This window comes from Heteronotia binoei, chromosome 8, assembly GCF_032191835.1.
Source record: "Heteronotia binoei isolate CCM8104 ecotype False Entrance Well chromosome 8, APGP_CSIRO_Hbin_v1, whole genome shotgun sequence".
Taxonomy (NCBI): domain Eukaryota; kingdom Metazoa; phylum Chordata; class Lepidosauria; order Squamata; family Gekkonidae; genus Heteronotia; species Heteronotia binoei.
This window is the reverse complement of record NC_083230.1, coordinates 86,530,680-86,553,813: the sequence shown is the minus strand read 5'-3', so window position 1 is coordinate 86,553,813 and position 23,134 is coordinate 86,530,680. Positions and strand designations below refer to the sequence as shown.

The window sequence follows — 23,134 nt, the reverse complement described above, 5'->3', positions numbered from 1 at the left end:
ACAGGAGCTATTGAAGTGCTATTTCCACATTTGAGCAGCAGCTCCATTTCGGGGGGGGGGGGAATGAGGAAACTGCTCTTAGTCATCCTCTCTCACCCATACACATACAGACAGGCAATCTAGGCTTACTGTAAATATCCCACCCTTCTAAACAAAAGCGTACCATAACACAGCATGCTAAGTGAGCAAGCTGCAGAACCTCAGGCTCCAGCAAAGCCAGAAAAGCAGCTGCACTACTTGTACACCCACCCCTTCCCCCTCTGCAACAGTGGGCCTCAAGTGGGGAGTTTCTTCATTAAAGAACAGCTCTACTAGGCTGCCAGCAAGATGCCAGTTCTAGAAAATAAAAAGGCTAGCTGCATTTACAAAAAGGTTAGAGCAATTTTAGTATTAGTTTAAGCCAGAACAAAAGCAATCCCCTTCTCCTCCTCCTACACAGGTTGCCAATTAGAATGCCTTAAATCAAATGCTGGCATCTAACCAATTAACATGCAACACTTTATGCTCTGTCAGCTCCAGGAAATAAGTGTGCCCCATGCAGAGAATAGGTCAGAGTCACTGGGCTTGCCATGCATCTTTAAGAGAGCTCAACACCGGGGAAGATTTCCTGCCTGTTAGGCTCTGAATGGAGACTAAGGCATGAACAGTTAATCCTGAACGTCTCTAGTTCTTGCAGAGAACTTTCATCTTCTATATTCAGTGCAGATTCCTCCCATTCCACTGGCTGCTGCATCAAACCTCACCCACGGACTAAACAGGACTCCAAGCGAAGTAAGAATGCTGCCTGCTAGAGGTCAGAAGACTGTTGTAATTTTTTTTTATTCCAGCCAGACCTCCACCCCAACACAAAACCTTCACATGCTTTTCATGCACACTTGTTGACATTTCAGGAAAGCAAAGCAATTCTGAAAGATTATCCTACTCATTTTGGCACAGCTACCATCATGGCCAGAGTGTTTCTTTTTCTTGATTGTGCTGCATGTGCTTACCTTGCATCATACTCCTGTAGGCGGTGTCTGTGATGGCATAGATGTGAGGGGGCATCTCGTGCCTCTTTTTGCCTTTGTACATTTCCACAATCTCCTCAGAATAGATGGGCAAGTTCTTGTAAGGATTTATGACAACACAGAAGAGGCCTGAGTAAGTCTGCAAAATTAATTTCATGAGGAATTAGCTCAATAGTATGTGAGGTTTTATCATTTCTTACAAGCAGCTAGCAGTAAATGTTTACTCCCTCTCCAAATAAGAATGATTACACCTAGGAGAGATATATTTATCTGGAGGGAATGCATTTGCATGACTACCATAAGTTGCCTTCCATTAACAAACATTTAAACTAACAATCACGTCTGTCACTTACTACATGAATATGGCTATTTATCTTCCAGATGACTGGAAAGCGCATTTGACTTTGCAGTTTACTATGAAGATGAATGCAAAGGATCTAAGTTCCCAGCTCAAGGATAGGCAAAGATACAAGTATCATTTGACATTAAGATACAAAAAGAAAGAAAGGCAATAACTTTTATTTTCTTTCATGAAGAAATTACATGTTGGCATGTATCTGACTATAAGAGAGCACTCTAGCCCAGAGTTATAAACCCTGCACCAAGATGGTTCAAAGTTCATGCTGCCAATTAAGAATGTGACAAATTGGTTAAGCAAATCTATATGTACCTTATTTTGCAAACTTTATTTCAATAGCTTGTGGAGGAAGGAGCTTTACTAGCGACCAAAACACCCTTCCCAACCTCCATGAAGCCTGCTAAGCACCACCACTGGACTATCAAGATTTTCTCAAGAATACTCACACATTTTCAAGGCTTGCTGCAGCCTTCAAAGACAATACCTTTTTTATATAAAAGGAAGGCTGAAGAAACACAACTAAAGGCAGATTTAAATGTGAATGCTGGATCCTTTCAGCACTTTCAGTTTCTTCTAAAATAACTCCAGACAAGGCAGCAAGGAAGACCAGCAACTATAGGTTGGATCCAGTCATTTCCATTGATTATCCTTCCTGCTGCATTGCAGACCCTGCTCATATGTCATTCCTTAGGGTCCCCCAGGAAAAGCTTTACTTGGGAGATCAGTGGTCTGCAGTGGGGGGAGGAGTTTCCACTGAAATATTTAGACCAAGTTAGCCTCTTAACAGAACGAAACGACCATTGGTACTTACCGTAAGGGGTCATTCTCCTCTGAGTACAGGAGGACATCTTGGGTGCTTTCCACCATCTTGTCAGGGAGACAGGAAATAGAATAATTCTTCTTCCTCTTCCTTGACCCTGGAGCACCCAGATCTCCTCAGTTGGGATACTCAGATAAGCAGTTTCTAAACTATCAACCTTACTCACAATAAAGAAACAGTAATAACAGTCAGTTAATATGCAAAAAGCATAACATAAGGAACTGCAAAGAACTATAGAGCAGCAAAAGAAAATGGAATAGATATAGCAGAATAGACCCTAGTATGAGCGATGCAACGTGGTGGGCAAGATGTCCTCCTGTACTCAGAGGAGAATGACCCCTCATGGTAAGTACCAATGGTCGTTCTCCCCCTGAGTCGGAGGCCATCTTGGGATCTCCTATAGCAGTAAATTAATGACTGGGTGGGGCATCGCTCTCTTCTAGGACTACATGTTGTAAAACCTTTCTGCCAAATGCTGCTTCTGCTGAACTGTAGGAGTTTAATTTGTAGTGTCGGACAAATGTTGGGATAGAGGACCATGTTGCGGCCCTGCACACCTCTTCTACCGAGGCAAAATTGTTAAGGGCTGCATTAGTTGCAGCACTTCTAGCTGAATGTGCTGTGATACCTCTGGGTACTTCTAATTTCATTGCTCTATAGGCTTCCAAAATACATTGTTTAATAGCATAGCTGATGGCTGAAGTTGACATCTTTTGGCCCAATCTTGGTTGTGTAATGTTAATGAACATGGCATCCGTTTTCCAGATTGGTTCAGTCCTGATTAAATATGCTTTTAGACAGTGTCTGACATCTAAGTTATGCCACATTCGCTCCCTAGGATGTTTAGGGTCTGGACAAAATGATGGCAAGTGAAGTTCTTGAGACTTGTGAAATTTTGACACAATCTTGGGTTGAAAAGTAGGATCTGTACGAAGGACTTTGTCCTTGTGAAAAATACAAAGTTCTTTCTTTACAGACAATGCATTGATCTTCAACACCCTTCTTGCTATTAAGAAGATTGTCTTTAAGCGTAACCATCTTAGAGAAATGCCTTGAATAGGCATAGTGAGCGCAGACAAGACAATGTGTAGACACCACATCGGAAACCTATGAGTCTGTGGAGGGCACTTGAGGGTGGCTCCCCTTAAGAACCTCTGTACATGTGTGTGCTTGGAGGGATCTTTACCTTGTATCAGTCCCAATACAGAAGATAGAGCTGCTACCTGTCTCCGTAAGGTGGCTGGCTTCAGTCCAGATTGTAATCCATCTTGTAGGAATTCCAATATGTCTTGGATTGATGGATTTAGTGGATCTTTTGCTTTTCTGCGACACCACCTATGAAAAGCTTTCCAAGTAGTATTGTAAATTCTAATGGTGGACTTCTTTCTGGAGGCCAATAATGTGTCAGCGATCTCCGAAGAATAACCTAACTTCAGGAATATAGACCGTTCAATTTCCACACGGTCAATTGCAGCCAATCTGGATGTGGATGCCAAATTGGACCCTGCGTCAACATGTCTGAAACGATTTCTAGCCGAAGAGATTGAGTGGTTGATAGCCTTTGGATAGAGGAGAACCATGGGCATCGTGGCCACTACGGGGCTACTAATATGATCTGTGCTTTCTGATGTTGTACCTGTCGAAGAAATCTTGATAACACCGGAATGGGGGGGGGGAGGCATACAGTAGGCCCTGAGACCAACTCACTGTCAGTGCTTCCACCGCTGCCGCAGCCGGGTGAAAAAAATCTGGTGCAAAAGGTTGTTACCTGGTAGTTGTCGTGAGAAGCAAACAGGTCCATTATAGGTTGACCAAACTGTTCGACTATCTGCTGGAATATTGACGTCTTTAATCTCCATTCTCCTGGTCGTATGGTTGTTCGACTGAACCAATCTGCTTGAACATTGGCAATGCCCTCGATGTGTTCTGCCCTGATGGAAAGAAGGTGGTGTTCTGCCCAGTTGAATAATATCTTTGCTTCCCTGGACAGAGCTGACGACCTCAAGCCCCCCTGATGGTTCAGGTAGGACTTTGCAGCCACATTGTCTGTTCGTACTAGTACATGCTGTTTCTGTACCTGATTGGTGAAGAATAATAGGGCTAGGTGTATTGCTCGTAGTTCCGATACATTGATCGGCAGTTGGGTTTCTGACAATAACCATCAGCCCTGCGTTGGTATGCTGTCGAGCGTTGCTCCCCAACCTGACAGACTGGCATCTGTGAACAGAAGAAATCTCTCTGGGAAGATAGTAAATTTTCCCTTGTCGCAGACTGGAATCCCTGGACCACTACATCAGAGATTTCTTGACCTCTAATATGACCTTGATCTGTGGATTCTGTTTTTTCATGATCTGGTACTGGTGAGGGCGGATTACCCTTTGTAACAGTCTCGTATATAATCTGCCCCACTGAACTGCATCTATGTTTGAGATGAGCAAACCCATCAATTTGGCTAAAGTCAATAATGGAGTGTGAGTGTTCCGAATAACTAAATTCACGAGTTGCTTGGTTTTCTGTATCTTGTCGTTCGGAAGAAAGATAGAGTTCCTTCATGTATCTATAATCATCCCCAAGTGTTCCAACCTTTGAGTTGGTTCCAGAGAGCTCTTGGCTATATTTATAAGAAAGCCGTGTTCCTGTAAACACTGCATAGTTGCTTGGACATCTGACAGAGCTTTCCGGTTGGATGCTGATCTGATCAGAAAGTCGTCTAGGTATGGATGAACGTGGATCCCCTGTTGTCTGAGATGTGCCACAACATTTACCATCACCTTCGTGAATACCCTGGGGGCCGTGGCTAGACAAAAGGGAAGCACTCTGAATTGAAAGTGTCTGTTCCCCACACAGAACCGAAGGAACCAGCGATGAGATAGCTGGTTTGGAATGTGCAAATAAGCTTCTGTGAGATCCAGTGAGGTGAGGAACTCTCCTGGTTGTAAGACCTCTGTGATTGACTTCAGGGTCTCCATACGAAAATGTCGGAGATGAAGGAATCTGTTGAGAAACTTTAGATCGAGTATTGCTCTCCAGTCCCCATTTTTTTGGGGAACTGTGAAGAATATTGAATAAACACCTCGACTCCTCTGATCTGTTGGAACGTGTTCTATGGCATTGATCTCTAAGAGATGTGTGATGGCCTTGTTCATTATAGATCTTTTTGTAGCGTTCTTCCGGATCGGGGACACCAGAAAACGTTCCAGTGGAATGCTTTTGAATTCTATTGCATACCCACATGATACGATTTCTAACGTCCAGCAATCTGTTTGGGAAGCCTCCCAAGCGTCTTGAAAATATTGAAGTCTTCCCCCTACCAGAGTTGAAGTCCAGTCACGCCTTGTTGAATTTTGGCTCCCGGTCCTGCTTGTCTCTACACTCTGAATTCTGCTTGTTGAATCTAGGATTATTGAACCCTTTTCTGAAGGGTTGTCTTAGTTGGTTCCAGGATGATCTCTTGTTATCTGCAAAGGATCTTGATCTGGTCAAGGTGTGTGAGGAACGAAAGGACTGAGAATAGAATTTCTTCTGTCAGTTCTGCGAATGTTCCTTGGCATAGCTTTCTTTTTGTCTTTGGTTTCCACTAAGATTTTATCTAAGGCACTACCAAAGAGCTTTTCTCCTTGAAACGGATATGATATCACGATTTGTTTAGAATGGTTGTCTGCAGCCCATGGTCTAAGCCAGATGCCTCTTCTGGCTACTGCCCCTGACGCCAAACCTCTGGAACAGAAGGTGAGGGCATCTAGACAAGCGTCGTCCGTGAACTCTGCTGCTTTAAGTAGTCTAGTGGTTCCCTCCATCAATTTCTTATTATTTTCTGGTAGCAACTGAGAGAGTCTCCTAGCCCAGACTATGGCTGCTCTAGATACAATAGACGATGCAGTACATGCCTTAATTGCCATAGTTACCGCCTCGTGTGATCTTTTTAGGGCTAGGTCAATTTTCTTGTCCCAATTGTCCCTAATGGAACCGTGTCCGTCTTCTGACATCAAACCCGGATTTTGAAGAGCCATTACTGGTGCATCCACTACTGGAACCTGTAACATTTCATTTGCAAAAACAGGCAAATCATATAACTTTTTTACAAAGGCAGGAAACTGCCGATTAGAATTAGGCTTTCCCCATTCAGCTTTTAATTGTCTCTCAAAGAATTGTGGAAAAGGGAAAACCTTGGTAGTGGTGTGTGAGCCTGGGAAAAACTCCCTATCGCCAGTAGTTTTATTCCTGGGATTGGTATCGGTACTGGGATTCTCCTCCCCAGAGGCAGAATCTTGGAGCGCCAGTGCTGCCATGACCCTGGTTAACAAATACTGATAGTCATCAGCTTTAAAGAAGCAAACTGACTGCTCTGGGACACAGACATCCTCCACCTCATCTGAAATAAAACTCTCTTGATCTTTGGATTGTGACTCCACATGCGACTGATTCTCCTCTGAATCTTCCTCTGACAATCTAGAGTTAGTGATCTCTTTTCTGGCTGCCTTAGTTGGCCAGTTGCGAGGAGATCTGGATCCCACTGACCCCATGCCCATAGCCCGATTGACAGGCATTAAACATTTCTGCTCTAATTGTTTGCTGAAGCATAGTCATAAATTCAACAGAAAATGGCCCTTTAGGGTACAGTACATTACCACTTTGTTGTATTAGGGCTGGGTCGACCGTGGAGCCATGATCCAATAGGGGTTGGTCTTCTGTATTGACTCCCGCTGGGAGATTAGCAACCGTCCCAAGGGGCAAAGCATAAGGCTCCTGGTGCCTGTCTGGCGAAACGTGCGCCAAAAATCCTCCTTCAAAATGGCTGCCATCCGATGCGAGCCTCTGTTGGGGAGGAACTTCAAGCCCTTCCGTTGAAGCCCCTGGATGTTTCAGCCCGCAGTGACTGGAGTCACTAGAAAGGACAACGATGCCAGGAACCCCAGCAAGCTGGGAAGACATGTCGGTCCCAGGGTCCACTCCCACAACCTCGGTGCGAGGACTTACGGAGGACGCATCTTCTAGGAACTCGTCTCTGAAATTTTCCATCTGCCGCTCTTTGCCGCGCTCCGCAAGTGAAGGTAAGGGGGGGGGGGAAAGTCAGCTGCTTTAAAGGCAGTTGCGGCCGCGCCGCTCTCCCAACTACTGTGAAGGTGTGAAGGCAGATGGAAAGTGAAAGTAGCTCAGTGTAAAAGACTGGAACTTAAGAAGATTGTTAGACAGAGGAGTAAGGTTGGGAAAAAAGGAAGAATTAGATTAGGAATAAGGAATAGGATTAAATTACTTCCTATTTTCCAGGAGCTAAGCTAGCTAGTTGCTCTCCCTCTAGAGGCAGGAAAGAAACTGAAAAGATCTGGGTGCTCCAGGGTCAAGGAAAACGAAGAAGAATTATTCTATTTCCTGCCTCCCTGACAAGATGGTGGAAAGCACCCAAGATGGCCTTCGACTCAGAGGGAGAATGTCAGTACAAATCATAACAGCATTTTATCCTGCCTTTGCTCCAAAGAGCTCAGGGTGATGTCTTCACAATGACCCTGTGAGGTAGTTACAGATGAGTAGCATGTTAGCACAGCAGCAGCAAAATAAAAAAGGAATCCAGCAATGCATCTGAATTGAGCTCCACCTCAAATGTTATCCTGGTATAAATGTTATTGTTCTAAGTGTCACTGGATTCTTGTGAAGTAGGTTAGACCCATACAGCTGGGTCTCCGTACTCCTTGGCAAAGTTGTAACCACTGCACCACACCAACCAACAACTCCTGTAGCACACCAAGCACAGATTTGATTCAGCACTAGTTGGCACAGCATTAGAAAGCTATGTTCATGTAGCCCTTTAAAGAAAAGGTGAACTGGGAATTGGGAAAAATAATTCAGGCCAAAAGGAGGGAAGAATTAAGTTCAGCTCTGTATCTACTCATTGTTCCAACACCTTGGTAGTCAGCCCAAATGTGTAGCAGCCACCAACCTCTCCCTCTTCCCCAGCTCAAGCTAAGTCTCTTATCTGATGATGCACAAACTTCACATGTACTCAAAAGCAGGGTAAAGTATTGTCTCAACTCCATGTGTCTCTTCAACTGAACACACAATCAGAAATGAGCTCCACCAGGCTCACTCTGTATTTGCTATGTTGAGACACATTTCATCTGGGCAACAAATGCCTGAAGTGGTAACAGCCTTCTCTTGTTGCTTGCCCTCTATGCCTTACTGGACCTGTGGAGAAGAGTATCAATGTCTATGCTAAAATTCATAGATGCATCTACAAAGTGGCAATCTGCATTCCACACCCCATGCTCATGAATGCTAAAGGTGAAACAGCAGAGATTGTGTGCCACCACAATTTTAGATGGTGCATAGTTATCTCTTGCCTTTGAATAGTCATAGACCAGTAGCCATTAAACCAAAAGGTCTTCCAAATTATTAATAAATAGTTGACAGATCTGCACAAGCAGTCAATCAGGATTCCCCTGAGACCTTTGTAGCTAAATTTGCTGCACAAGTAATATTGCTGTTCCCAAGCAAGGATCAAAGCATCAGCAGAAACAGTTATGCAATCTTGTCAACTTTGCACACATTTACAGGCTCCAAGAAAGTATAATGAAGGACCAGTGTGGTGGAGAGCTAGAAAGCTGGATTAAGACCATGTTTGAATCCCCCCATCTGCCATGGAAGCTTAATGGATGGTCCTTGGGCCAATCAAACACTCAGCCTAGCCTACTTCAATGGATTATGAGGATAAAACAGGGAGGTGACTATCTAAGCCTCTTTGAGTCCCCATACTTGGTGAAAAAAGCAGGGAATAAAATTATAAATAGAATAACGTATTTTTTTTAAAGAATGTGGCACTTCAACAAACGTTAGAGGCCAATGGATATTGAGCAGCCTAAGGAGACTTCATAAGTCTTGGAAGAAGCTCCATCTTGAAAGCTGCAACACTCCTGAAAAAACATGTGAAAAAATTCCATGGACTGCAAGGAGAGCTGCATATGTTCAAGCACTTGGAGTATGACAAACTAAACACAGTTCTGTCTAACCACAGTAACTGTCTAAAGAACGTCCTCTCAGGGTTGTTACAACAAAACATCAACCCCATTAAATGAGATGCTGAATTTCAGCTGCACACATAAAGCAAGTCACAGAAATTGCTAACTCTGACCTATGGAGATGGGGGAGGCACAAGTCCATTCAATAGCTAATAGTAAATGGATGCCATAAGCCAAGACTCTGAATGCAAAGCTGCCTCAAATACGTTATTTAAAGAGGGGGCATGGACATTAGAAATAAATATCCCAAAGAAGCTGTTGGCATTAAGGTGCTGTTGCATTAAGTCAAGCATTTATTTCTACTACAACACTACACACAAGAAAAGTACTTATTTAAACAGACTAAGGTTAATGAAACAGGATACAAAGCAAAGGAAAGACTATAATAAAGTCTATAATGAGAAGTGCTGGAAATGTCAGAATACTGATACAACATTTTATCACATGTGGTGGACATGGAAGAAAGCAAAAAAAAATTGGACAGAAAATGCAAAAGATTTTAAAACTTAAATTTGCAATGGATCTGAAAAATATGCTATTAAGTATCTTACCAAGCAATATTTAAAAAGTCCACAATTATTTAAGCATATGGTGACAGTGGCAAGAGTAATATTTGCAGTTAAATGCCCAGACCTGAAGGAGTGGAAGAATAAACTAAATCAATGTATGACAATGGGAAAACTAACAGATTTTATACATAACAGACTGATTTCAGAATTTCAAGAAAAACAGAACTTTAAAAAAAATTGTATAGTGGAAAATCAGAAACAGGATTCAATTAAAAGAGAATGATAGAAGGGTTAGGTAATATATGCTTGTAACAAAATTTAGAATATATTTAATATAAGTAAAATATAAAAAGTAAATTTAAGTATGATTTTAAATAAAAATTATTATAGTTTATATTTTATGATTGCATGTTTGTAAACTGAACTAAAATTTTAAAATCATAAAAAACAAAAAAAAGGGAAGAAAGGAAAAACAAAGTTAAACATCAGCTTGTTAGTGAGCAGTTGCCTTAATAGGGAAGAGGTTTTTCTAGTTCTTGAACTTCAGGGAAAAGGAGGAACAAGATTGTTTCAGACACTTCTTGAAGGAAGCAGGTATCAAGGAGGAAATGAGCAGTGGATACAGGGAGAAGTAGCAGAGAATGAGGTGAAAAGAATGTAAACAATTCAAGAGGGTGAGTTCCCACTTTATGGTGACAAGCGTCTGCACTATGAATCATGGGCATCTCTAAGTGCATAAAAAATAAGCATGAGAGAGTTCCAACCAGTGCATGGTTGGACTGCATGTCCATCATGGGTCCAATTGTATCTCTAACTGGAAATACAATCTGATGTCTTGGGAGATTTTCTTGTCGTTCAGTTATCGCAGTTTTTTCTATAACTCCTGGCCTCTTCTAATCCTCAAATTTTCTCTCTCCCTGCAAGTCTACTCCCCTATAATACCTCATGTTCAAGTCTAGGTGGCAACTTCACTAGCAGGGGATTATGCATTTTTCTGCAAATAAAGACCCTAGCATTCTATCAGGTGCTTCTAGACATCAGAGAGATGAAATCTGTTTCACATTTTGTGTTCCAGGTTGAGACCACAACTGAGGAAGCAGCATAGGTAAGTATCATAAAGCTGAATCAGTTGCTCAAATCGGAATATAATTTACACTCCTAAATATTTCCGTGGAATGACTCTAAAGCCTGTTAAGGGACATCCAATATCTCTCATCTGGAAGTCTGAGCAGGGAACTGATGGACATCAGACATTATTCATGGAATTATTTATGTGAGAATCTTGTGCAAATAGATTGCTTAAGAGTTAGATTGCTTCCCCGTACCCAGCAATATTAAAATAGGTCTTAACAATGTGAGAAACTGAGAATGGCTCATTTGAATCAACATTATTAAAGCCAATTAAAGAGTATTGCATACAAATCTGCAGATTAGCCCAGAATTACCAGTTTAAATATTTTTAAACTTTTTTTTCATGCTTACTAGACCAACAAAGCCAAGTGTTTCGATTTAACAAGTCTATGAAGTGACAAGACTATATAAAATTGACTAGTGAGGTCCTATACCAAAAATATAGACTCTGGCAAGACAACTTCTCAAAATAAAAAGGATATATTAAGAGCCCTAATTGTGCCATGACTCATGACTTGTGAAAATCAACATGTGTGAAAGATTAGACAAAGCCCAGATCAAGTCACAGGTAGCTAATGGATGCATATGCAGTAAAGACAAATGAATTTCTGTCTATGAATGGAGAATGAGCAGTTTGTCAAAATTAGATCTGTGAGCGCTCCAGAGCTCAAATCAGCCAATAACTCTTCTCAAACAGCGTCTGAAGGTAGTGACAATTAAGAAATGGCTGACCCAAGTTATCAAGCGGGCAAGCATGAGCACTCATAAAAGAGAAGACACTGCAAACACAACAGTTCCGCCACCCTAGGACTCTTAGAAGCAGAGACAAGTGCATGTACTGTGAGTGGTAGATTTATTTTCTTTTGTACCTGGTAATCTGCTTATTTCTCAAGAGAATGGGGTTGCAGTCTTTTGGCTAGAACGCTGCTGAGCATCTATCATCTTGCCAGAGGACATAGTTCAGAAATGGCCAATGGTCCAAGAGGGAAGGAAATGATAAGTCACCTAGAGTTGACTCATTTGTACAAGTACAGTTAGTCTACTAAATTCATACAAGGTGATAGGTAACTATATTCATATGATTGTACCTGATCTTCCAAGGTTTGAACTGCACTAAGCTGCCATGCAAAACGGCCCATTGGACTTACCGTGAGGGGTCCTTCTCCTCAGAGGTTCGGAGGACATCTCTGTGGGTTATTCCTACTGTTCCTTCAGGGAGGCAGGAAACACTTTTTTCACCTTCCTGTTGGCGCCTTCGGAATAACCCCGCCCTCAGTTGTGGGACTCCGAAAGCAGTGTCGTCTTCCCTCTAACTAGAAGGACTATAAACACAACTAACAACTTATACTACAATATAACTGTAACATTGAACTCCAATAGTACTGAAGAAACGCAGTACAAGGGAGAAAAACTGTAGTAAGTAGACCCTAAAAAATATAAGCGATGAAGATAAATCTGGGAGTGGCGAGATGTCCTCCGAACCTCTGAGGAGAAGGACCCCTCACGGTAAGTCCAATGGGCCGTTCTCCCTCAGAGGTTGTCGGACATCTCTGTGGGACCTACCAGAGCAGTCCCCCTTTAATCGGGTGGGACTTCATCGCTGGCCTCCCCCAGAACATGCTGTAATACCTTTCTCCCAAATGCTGCATCTGTTGATGCCATGGAATGAATCTTATAATGCCTTATGAATGTAGATGGAGAGGACCAAGTAGCAGCTCTACACACCTCCTCGACTGAAGCCCGATTCAGCAGTGCCGTGTTTGTGGAGGCACTCCTGAGTGAATGGGCAGTAATCCCTCTAGGGACCTGCAACCCTGATGCTCTATATGCTTCACTGATACAGGCCTTTAGAACTGCACTAATTGACGAAGTAGACATCGTCTCTCCAGCTCTTGGGGGAGAGATGTTGATGAACATATAATCAGTTTTCCTAATCGATTCAGATCTTAGAATGAAAATCTTCAAGGCTCTGCGCACATCTAAGGTATGCCAAACGACCTCCTTTGGGTGTTTGGGTAGTGGACAAAAGGTGGGTAGGTAGATTTCTTGTGTGCGATGGAATCTAGAAGCAGCCTTAGGAAGGAAGGAAGGATCTGTGCGCAGAACCACCTTTTCTTTATGGAACACGCAAAGACCCGCCTTCACTGATAAAGCCCCCAGTTCGGAAACTCGACGTGCAGACGTTATGGCTACCAAGAAGAGAGTTTTCATTCGCACCCATTTTAAGTCCACGTCTCGAAGAGGTTCAAATGGCTTCTTTGTAAGAGCTGATAAAACGGTATGGAGCCGCCAAGATGGAAAATGATGGACTGTCGGAGGAGACTTCAATTTTGCCCCCTGCAAAAATAACTGGATGTGTGGATGCTGAGATAGCCTGCACCCTTCAACGACCGGTAAGACGGTGGACAGGGCAGGTATCTGCCTTCTTAACGTAGCTGGTTTTAACTTGGACTCTAGGCCCTCCTGCAAAAACGCTAGTATCTCCGCGATGGACGGGGTAAGCGAAGCAACCTTTTTTCTACGACACCACCGGACAAAGGCCTTCCAAGTTGTGCTGTATATACGAACAGTGGAAGGTCTTCTTGAGGCTAGCATAGTGTTCGTCACCTCAGGAGAATAGCCTAGACGCCTGAATGCTTCCCGCTCAATCTCCACGCGGTCCAGTGAAACCACTCCGGGTCGGGGTGCCACACTGGGCCCTGATGGATCATGTCGGGAGAAACTGGCAGCGACAGTTGATAGCTCTGTCAACATTGAGAACCACGGACATCGTGGCCAATAGGGAGCTACCATGATGATTTCTGCCTGTAGGACTCTCACCCTCTGCAGAACTCGAGAGACCAGAGGGACCGGAGGAAACGCATACAAGAGACCTGGAGGCCATAGGGCTGTCAAGGCGTCTGTCTGTTCGGCTTCTGAATGGAAGAATCTCGTGAAATACCTTGGTAGCTTTGAGTTTGTGACTGAAGCGAAAAGATCCACCTCGGGTCGCCCCCAACGTTGGCATATGAGATCGAAGATACCTGTGCTGAGGGCCCACTCGCCTTCGCAAATTGCCTGTCTGCTTAACCAGTCTGCCTGAATGTTGTCCAGGCCTCTGATGTGTTCCGCCTTTAAGGAGGCCAGATTCTTTTCTACCCATATTAGAATCTTTGATGCTTCCCTGTGTAACTGAGAGGATCTGGAACCCCCCTGGTTGTTCAGGTATGCCTTGGCTGTTATGTTGTCCGTTCTGACAAGGACGTGTTTCTGATACAACTGTGCCCTGAAGGCAATCAGAGCTAGACATATGGCTCTGATTTCCAGTAGATTGATGGGAAGTAGACCCTCGGGTTGTGACCACCTGCCTTGGGCTGGTTTGTCCTGAAGAATGGCCCCCCACCCCCCCCCAGGCTGGCATCTGTGAACAGCTCTAGGGATGAGGGAGGATGGAACAATTTGCCCTGGCAAAGATGAGACAAGTCTGTCCACCATAGCAAGCTCCTCTTGACTGTTAATGGAATGGTCAGGTTTATGTCCTTTCTCTCCATTATCTGAAGTTGAAATGGCCGTAGGAACATTTGAAGAGGTCTGGAATGGAATCTGGCCCATTGTATCATGTCTATGGTCGAAATCAATAGTCCCATTAGTTTGGCAAGCAACATCAGTTGTGATGATTGGCTCTGGATAACCCTGATAGCCAAGTCCCTGATGGTTCTGGCCTTGGACAGAGGTAGAAATAGCGAGTTGCACGTGGAATCGATCATTGCCCCTAGATGTTCCAACCTCTGGCTCGGCTGAAGCGAACTCTTTGCTATGTTCACCAAGAACCCATGTGACTGGAGACACTGAATGGCCAGAGCTGTGATCTGACAAATCTGTCTGGTGGAAAGTGGTGGAATTCTATTGAATACCCCTCTTGTACAATTTCTAAAGACCATTGGTCTGCCTGGGAGGCTTTCCAAGTCTCTGCAAAATGGAGTAGTCAAGCTCCCACCGGTATGTGACTGTAGTCATGCCTGCTTGGACTTGGCCTCTCTGTCAGGCTTGTCCATCTTGGAGAAGTTATTACGATTGAATTTGGAGCCGAATGAACCTCTCTTAAAGGAGCTCTTTGGCGTTTCCCAATTAAAGTTTTTTGAGTCGGTGCGATATCTGGCCAAGGAATGCTGAGTCTGAAAGGACTGAGGACCCCTTTTTTCATTTCTCCGAATGGATTTGGGCATGGCCTTCCTCTTATCTCTAGTCTCTACCAGGATCTTGTCCAAAGCGTCCCCAAAGAGACGATCCCCCTGAAAAGGGTATGCTGCCACTGTAGACTTAGAGAGAAAATCAGCTTGCCAAGCTCGAAGCCAAAGAAGGCGTCTAGCCACCGTAGTGGATGCCATTGCCTTGGAGGCAAATGTCAGGATGTCTAAGGTTGCATCAGCCGAGAATGACGCTGCCTTAAGAATGCGTGAGGCGCCCTCTAACATACGTCTGTTGTCCTCTGGTAACATCTGGAGTAGCTTACGTACCCAAACAATGGATGCCCTGGAGACCAGGGAGGCCGCAGAGGATGCCTTCACGATCATGGCCACAGATTCGTATAATCTTTTCAAGGTTGCCTCAGCTTTTTTGTCCAGAGGATCTCTAAGAGAACCCTGGCCATCCTCTGATACCAGGCCCGAGGACTGTAGGGCTGCTACTGGACCGTCCACAGTTGGGGGTAGTAACAACTCGTTAGTATAAGCAGGGAGTGCGTACAACTTTTTTACTAAGTGAGGGAACTGCTTAAGGGAGGCTGGCTTTTCCCATTCCGCTCTAACCTGCTTCTCAAAGTATTCTGGGAAGGGGAAGACTTGTTCAGAAGTTTCCCCCCTGGGCAAGAACTCAGAATTTCTGCTGGTTCTGGACTTGAACTTCTTAAATTTAGCTGTCTTGGCTTCCTCATCAATGGGCCCCTCCTCAATTTCTAATGCTGAAAGAGTTTTGGCTAACAGAAACTGGTAATCTTCCTGATGGAAGAAACGACTAGCCTGCTCAGGTATTTTAACCTCCTCCTGTTCCTCCTCTGAGAAGCATTCCCCCTCTTCCCTATCCTCCTGATCAGAGCCAGACACTATAGATTCAGGTTCAACAAGTAAGGACTGGGAAGACTGCAATGGGGCCTTACGCGCTGCCTTAGTGGGCCAGAAGGAGCGGGGAGGATCTAAAGGAAAGGATGGTCCTTGAGGGAGAAGCCCCATTCAGGCGCAAAAGGATCCCATTCCCTCCTGCATAGCTCGCCTAATAAAGAGCATAGCCTCTGGGTCCAGAGGGTTGCTCATTCGTACATTACCCCCGTCCTGGAAGCCTTCCATTCGCGGCTGCAGGTAGTTCCGATCCTCCGGAGTGCCTGCTCTTGGGGGTTGGAAGGTCTGAGAGCTAAGCTCCGCACTTCCAAGATGGCCGCCGCTGTTTGCTGCTGCCCCGAGGTACGTAGCCAGGGCCTCCATTACGTGCCGTTTCTTGGCGCTGGCAGCCGAGTCGTCTGCGGCCGCGTTGGGAAGGGCGCGAACAAGCTGCGAAGGCAGGTCGGCACCTTCGATGAAGGTCGGCGCTGCGAGAGACGCGGCGCGCGACTCTCCCTCCTCATCTGACAGAAAACCGTCCCTGCTACAAGCCATTTTAAAAACGGCCCAAACTAAACTCCTCTGCTGCCCTTGCTCAGCGAAGGTAAGCAGAAAGGGGAGGGAGAGAAATAGATATGGAAGGGAAAGAAATAAGTGAAGAAGAGGAAAAGGCTTAGCCTAGCCTTGTGCTGCTGCTCCCTGTAGAGGCAGGAACAAAACTGAGGGCGGGGTTATTCCGAAGGCGCCAACAGGAAGGTGAAAAAAGTGTTTCCTGCCTCCCTGAAGGAACAGTAGGAATAACCCACAGAGATGTCCGACAACCTCTGAGGGAGAAAAACAGGTTGCCTACCTGTAACTGATGATCTTCGAGTGGTCATCTGTGCAGTCACACTGATGGGATTAAGGCGCCTGCGCCGATCACGATCGGTAACTTCAAAAGCTGCGGATTTCCGCGCCCCAGGCCCGGTGCGCATGCGCACAGCCCCCACTGCGCATGCTCACCGAGCCCGGAGCGGACATCCCGCCAGTTCCTTCTGACCGCTGCATGATCCACTGATGGACCGGCAGCAGAGGGGAAGGAGGGCGGGTAGTGTGACTGCACAGATGACCACTCGAAGATCATCAGTTACAGGTAGGCAACCTGTTTATCTTCTTCGTGGTCTCTGTGCATCACACTGATGGGAGACTAGCAAGCCAATGTCCTACCTGGAGGAGGGTGCTCCGGTTCATCAGTAAGACAGCGACTGCAGTACCGCCTGGCCCACCGAAGTGCCCTGATGCCATCTCAGGTCCAACGCATAGTGTCTAACGAAGGTATGCGGCGAGGACCACGTGGCTGCTGCACAAATGTCACTCAGGGGCACTCCCTTCATGAAGGCTGCTGAAGTGGCCATCGCCCTCGTGGAGTGTGCTCTAATGGGGCCAGGCAAGGGCCTCTTATTTATCAAGTAACAGAGTTTTATGGTCTCTGAGATCCATTTTGAGATCCTCTGAGCTGAGACCTTGCTCCCTTGAGACGCTGGGGCGTAGGACAGAAAAAGTCTGGAGTCCCTCCGGAAGGGTCCCGTTCTGTGTAGGTAAAAGGATAATGCCCTTTTGACATCTAGTGCATGGAGTTTGCGTTCCCCATCTGTCGTAGGGTTCGGGAAATACACCGGCAGGTATATTTCCTTATTTAAGTGGAAAGAGGATACCACCTTGGGGAGGAATCTGATATCTGGTCTTAACCAGACACCGTCTGCACTAAAGCGTAAGTATGGGTTGTCACATCGGAGAGCGGCCAGTTCACCTACTCTCCTGGCCGACGTAATGGCTAAGAGGAAAGCCGTCTTCCACGTTAGCAACTGCAGAGGACATGTCGCCATGGGTTCAAATGGTTTCCCCGATAAGGCGTGTAGGACTCCAGGGAGGTCCCATGCGGGGGCTGGAACCCTTACTACAGGGTACAGTCTGGCAAGGCCACGAAGGAATTTCTTAGAGTCTGGGTGTGAGAACACCGAGTGGCCTTCAATGTTCACGTGATTAGCTGATATGGCAGCCAAGTACACTCTTGCTGATGATACTGCTAGTCCCCTGTCGATTAGGGCGAGGATGAAGTCCAACACCGTGGAAAGGCCCGCTGTGGCGGGGTCTGCTCCCTCTGATGAAGCAAACTCCACAAACTTAGACCACTTGTAGTCATAGGACTTCCGAGTGGATAGTTTTCTGCAGTTCAGAATAACTTCTTGTGCCCTGGCTGATAATGGGGCAGTTATAGCCGCCACGCCGTCAATTTCAGGTGCGGTGCATCGTGATGAGTCACCCTTCCCTGATGCGATACTAGTAGGTCTGCGGCTGGTGGGAACTGATGGTAGACCCCTTCGGATATGCTCAGGATTGGGGCAAACCAATGTTGTCTCGGCCACCAAGGGGTGACTAGGATTCCCCGTGGCCTTTCGCTGTGAATCTTGTGGATCACCTTGGTTATGAGCGGGATGGGAGGGAACAGGTAAACGTGCTGTCCCTTCCATGGAAATATCAGGCCGTCTCCCAGCGATCTCGGGTCGGCTCCCCCCCTGCAGCAGAATTTCCTGCACTTTGAATTTCTGCGAGTCGCAAACACGTCTATTTCCGGTGTTCCCCACTTCTGAAAAACTGGTTGAAGGAATTGCCAGTTCATTTCCCATTCGTGGAGTACGGCACCTCCTCTGCTTAGAGAGTCCGCACAAGAGTTGAGAGTGCCCGGGAGATGTGCTGCAGTTAGGGTTGTCCGTGTTTCTCTGCATATCTCCCAAATGCGTAAAGCTAGCAGGCAAAGCTTCCGGGACACTGTGCCCCCTTGCCTGTTTATGTATGCTAGGGCTGTCGTATTGTCTGTAAGAATTGCCACCGATCTGTTGGTGAGTAGTTTCCGGAATGAGATGATGGCATGATGGATTGCCAACAGCTCTAAAAAGTTTATGTGAAATTCTAGGTGGCATGGAGGCCACCTGTCCCCAACGCACATGCCGTTCAGATGTGCTCCCCAGCCCCATAGGGATGCGTCTGTGGTTATCGTCAGGGAAGGGGCCCTCTTGTGAAATGGGGCACCCTCCGTTAGATGTTGTCTCTGGTGCCACCACGTTAGAGAGAAAAGGACTGGTTCTGGAACACGCATCCTGCGTGACGGGGGGTCCCTCAGGCAGTTGAATGCATTGATGAACCATAATTGGAGCATCCGCATGTGGAACCTGGCAAACGTGATGACTGCTGTGGTTGCGGCCATCAGCCCTAAAAGGCGCTGTATCTGTCTCGCTCTCACCGTTGGGTTGTGGAAGAATTCTGACACAAGCGAGACTATGTCGTTTGCTCTGCTTGGTGGGAGAAACGCCTTGCATTTCCTTGTATCTAGGATCGCTCCTATGAATTGTATCCTTTGGCATGGTTGGAGATGTGACTTTTTGTTGTTGACCTGTAACCCCAGTTCTTGTAGAAGGGTTAAGGTTATCTGGATGTGGTGTAGTAGACGGTCCTTGGAGTTTGCCACCAGGAGCCAATCGTCTATATAGGGAAATATCACTATCCCTTGCAGTCTCAGATGTGCTGCCACTACTGCCATGGTCTTCGTAAAGACCCTTGGGGCCGTTGAAAGTCCGAATGGCAACGCCCGGTATTGGAAATGGGATTTCCCGATGGTAAACCTGAGGAACTTCCGATGGTCTGGGTGGATACTTATATGGAAGTATGCGTCCTGCAGGTCTAACGTGGCCATCCAGTCTCCCTGGTTGAGCAGAGGTAGAATGTTCTGCAGTGAGGTCATCCTGAACCTGTGATGAGTGATGAAAATATTGAGAGCTCTCAGGTCCATGATAGGCCGGAGGCCACCATCCCGCTTGGGGATTATAAAATATCGGGAGTAGAATCCCTGTCTTTCCTGATACTGTGGGACTGCCTCTATTGCATTCTTGTGTAGAAGAGCTTGTACTTCTTCTTTTAGTATTGGAGAGTGTGTGGTGTAGACGACCGTAGGGACAGTGGGTTGTTGTTGAAACTCTATTTGGTAGCCCAGTAGAATAACAGATAGGACCCATTTGTCGGTAGTAATCTTGGTCCAAGCTGGGAAGAAAGGGTAGAGTCTTGTCTGGTTCCCAGGGGATGGGGATAGGGAAAAACACAGGGGGAGGCAGTCAAAGGCTCTGTTTGGGCTGCCTATTTCCCTTTTGGCGAGGGGTCTGCGTAGAAGTTGGTGAGTATTTCGTCTTTGCACCATACTGAGGCTTGGAGAAAGAGCCCGAACTTTTTGGTCTCCACTGCTGGTCCCCTTGCTGCTTTGAGAACGGTTTCTTGTTCCAAGTCTTTGACCAAGGTCGTTTGGTCTGTGTTTTCGATGAGGTGGATACCCCTAGGTTTCTTGATGTTTTAATGCTTTTATCTAATTCTTGTAAAGCGGTGTCGGTGTTTGCACTGAACAGACCGCTACCATCGAATGGCAAATCCTCTATATATGATTGAGTATCCGGTTGGAGGGCCGTTGACCTTAGCCACGAATGCCTTCTGAGTGTCACGGCCGAGGAGATGGTCTTTGCCCCTATATCGCCGACGTGTTTTGCGGAACTGATTTGTTGTTTCGCCAGTAGGATTCCCTCTTTTTGCAGTTTCCTGACTGCTGTCTTTGCTTGTTCTGGGAGAGTAGGTAAAATGGAGGAGAGTTGGTCCCATAACGCATATTGGTAGCGCCCCATGCATGCTGTGTAGTTCGCCATTTTCACGCCTAGTGAACCCGCTGTATAAAACCGCCTACCCAGGTTGTCCAGCTTCTTGCCCTCCCTGTCAGGGGGGGTCGAATGGGTCTTCCTAGCTTTGGAAGAGGAGGCGACCACCACCGAGTTCGGCTTAGGGTGGTTAAATAGAAATTCAGCAGTCGATTCCTGAATTCTATACATGTGGTCAAGCCTGCGTGACGATATTGGTGTCGACGCAGGTTTGTCCCATGCGGATTTGGCCGTGTGTAGCATGACAGACGTTAGAGGGAGTGCCACTGCCGTGGAGGTGTCGAGTTGCACTACATCGAACACATTGTCAGTGACTACCGGTTGAGGCTGAACAGTAGTCAGGGCCAGTGTCTGGGCCATGCGTTTGATAAGATCCCCATAAGATTTAAGATCTTCAGATGGGGATATAGGTTGTTCTTCCCCGACCTTCTCCGGAGGTGATGGTTCCTCCGGGGAGGAAGGGGTGCCTTGTTCTTCTGAGGCAGACTCCTCCCCTGACTTCGAATCGTCTGGCGATTCCGAGTGCTCTGACCTAGGATGGGGTTCTGGGGTCTTATCCGGTTCTGGTGTCACCTTTTCCTGTCCTCGGGGTCGAGGAGAGCTTTGCTTTGGGGGCTTTTCGATGCTCGGGGGTTTTGCCAGTGACGCCGATGATGCATGCCTCGGTGTATGATAGGAGGTTCTGGATCTCACTGACGCCTCAGATTGCTGGTCCCAGTCTATTTGTCTGGGGGGCAACCAAGGAAAAACTGAAGGCATCTGGTAAGAGCCATATAAGTATTGCCACTGTCTCTGGTCCCATGGTATCGGGGGTGGTGGTTTCCGGGGTGGTGAAATGTCTCTGGGCTTCGATCTCGGTGAACGATCGACCGGCGATCTGGCCTTGGTCGACTCACGTGATCGGTGCCGACGTCTAGGGCTCCTGGAGCGGCTATGTGATCGGTCCCGACGTCTGCTTCGGGAGCGATGGCGGGGGGTGAGAGGTCTGCGTGGGCTCCGCGACCGACCCCTTGGGGGAGTAACACGGTCATCTCTCTTAGGTTGCGGGGATGGGGTTCGAGGGCGGTGCTCGTCCGTAGGACTCTGTTCCGTTCCCGAGCGTTGGGCGAGTTCGATGTCGGAGTCCGATGAAATCGCTATCTGCGTCGACATGGCTGAGAGTGTCGGTGAGCTGTGACGATGGCTAGGCGAGGCGAATAGCCTAAGCGGTGGAACCTTCCCGATCGCCTGTGCTGATGGCGATGTCGGGGCGGAAGAAGCAGAATGCCCACTGGGTTTGGGTTTGTCTGCCTTCTTTTTCTTTGTTTCGGTGTGGGCGACCTTCTCCTCTCTAGGCCGTTTTGCGGGCGTAGAGGAGTCCGACTTCGGTGCCGAGCCCGCTTTCTTGCTGGGGCGATCGGCGTCGGTAAGGGCCCTGTCGGTACCGACCGACTCGGATGTCGACGGTTTTGAAGCGGTCGACATCTTCTTCGGTGAAAGTGCCCTCTCCATTAATGCGGCGGCCAGCCGGGCTGCGCGATTTTTTCTGGTTTGCTTTGAAAATCTCGAGCAATGTATGCAAGAGTCAGGAATATGGGACTCCCCAAGGCAGAGCAGGCAGAGGGAGTGTCCGTCTGGAGGGGCTATCTTGCTGCCACACCTCGTGCACCTCCGGAAAAATCCCCAGCGCCTTTCCATGCGTGGCGGGAAAGGATGAGGGGGGGGGGGAAGGCGAGGAAAAAACGGGAACTGGAGAGGAGAATCCAAATTTCGTTTCCTCCTCTTAAAACGAAAATAATAAACTAAAATAAGAAAGAAAATAAGAAAAAACTTCTGGAAATCCACAGTCTACGTATAGATATAGGAGAAAATACCGACCGTAGCGAAAAGATCGACTGATCCGAGCGGCGGTCAGAAGAGAACTGGCGGGATGTCCGCTCCGGGCTCGGTGAGCATGCGCAGTGGGGGCTGTGCGCATGCGCACCGGGCCTGGGGCGCGGAAATCCGCAGCTTTTGAAGTTACCGATCGTGATCGGCGCAGGCGCCTTAATCCCATCAGTGTGATGCACAGAGACCACGAAGAAGATCACACAGTAATCACGAAATCATATATTGCTATATGTGCAAAGGATTTCACATACACACAGAGAAAAAGGTACAAAGGCATTAACTGCACAATTTGTACCTTACAAGAAACAGAATGTATAAGTCATATAGCCTGGATGCCTAACCATATGTGCAAATATGAGGTCCAGAAGATGCGATGTAGGAGAGGCTTCTAAAGCCAGTCTACAGCCATTGCAATCCTGTTCCATGTACGGGGTCAAAGTCTACTCATATTGATGGCTGCAGGGAAGGAGCCAGTATTGCACCCAGAATGGTTTCTCCATCAGTTTTCCTAGACAGCTCAGGAGGAAGTTAATTACCAACTAGTGTTGTAGCCCAATTAATATGCAAAATGCATACACTAATGAGGATTTCTCAGTGCAGAAAAAGTGCCATAAAGTTTTGCCATAAT

At 46.6% G+C, this 23,134-nt stretch overlaps 1 protein-coding gene across 1 annotated transcript in view; it reads right to left on the bottom strand.

Moving 5' to 3' along the window:
* The window catches only part of MYH9 (myosin heavy chain 9), a 104,530-nt gene that overhangs the window by 61,935 nt on the left and 19,461 nt on the right, over nt 1-23,134 (bottom strand). Inside the window, exon 3 of the mRNA XM_060245524.1 lies at nt 990-1,146. Coding sequence (XP_060101507.1) covers nt 990-1,146 — 157 coding nt within the window. The remainder of the gene's footprint in view (nt 1-989; nt 1,147-23,134) is intronic.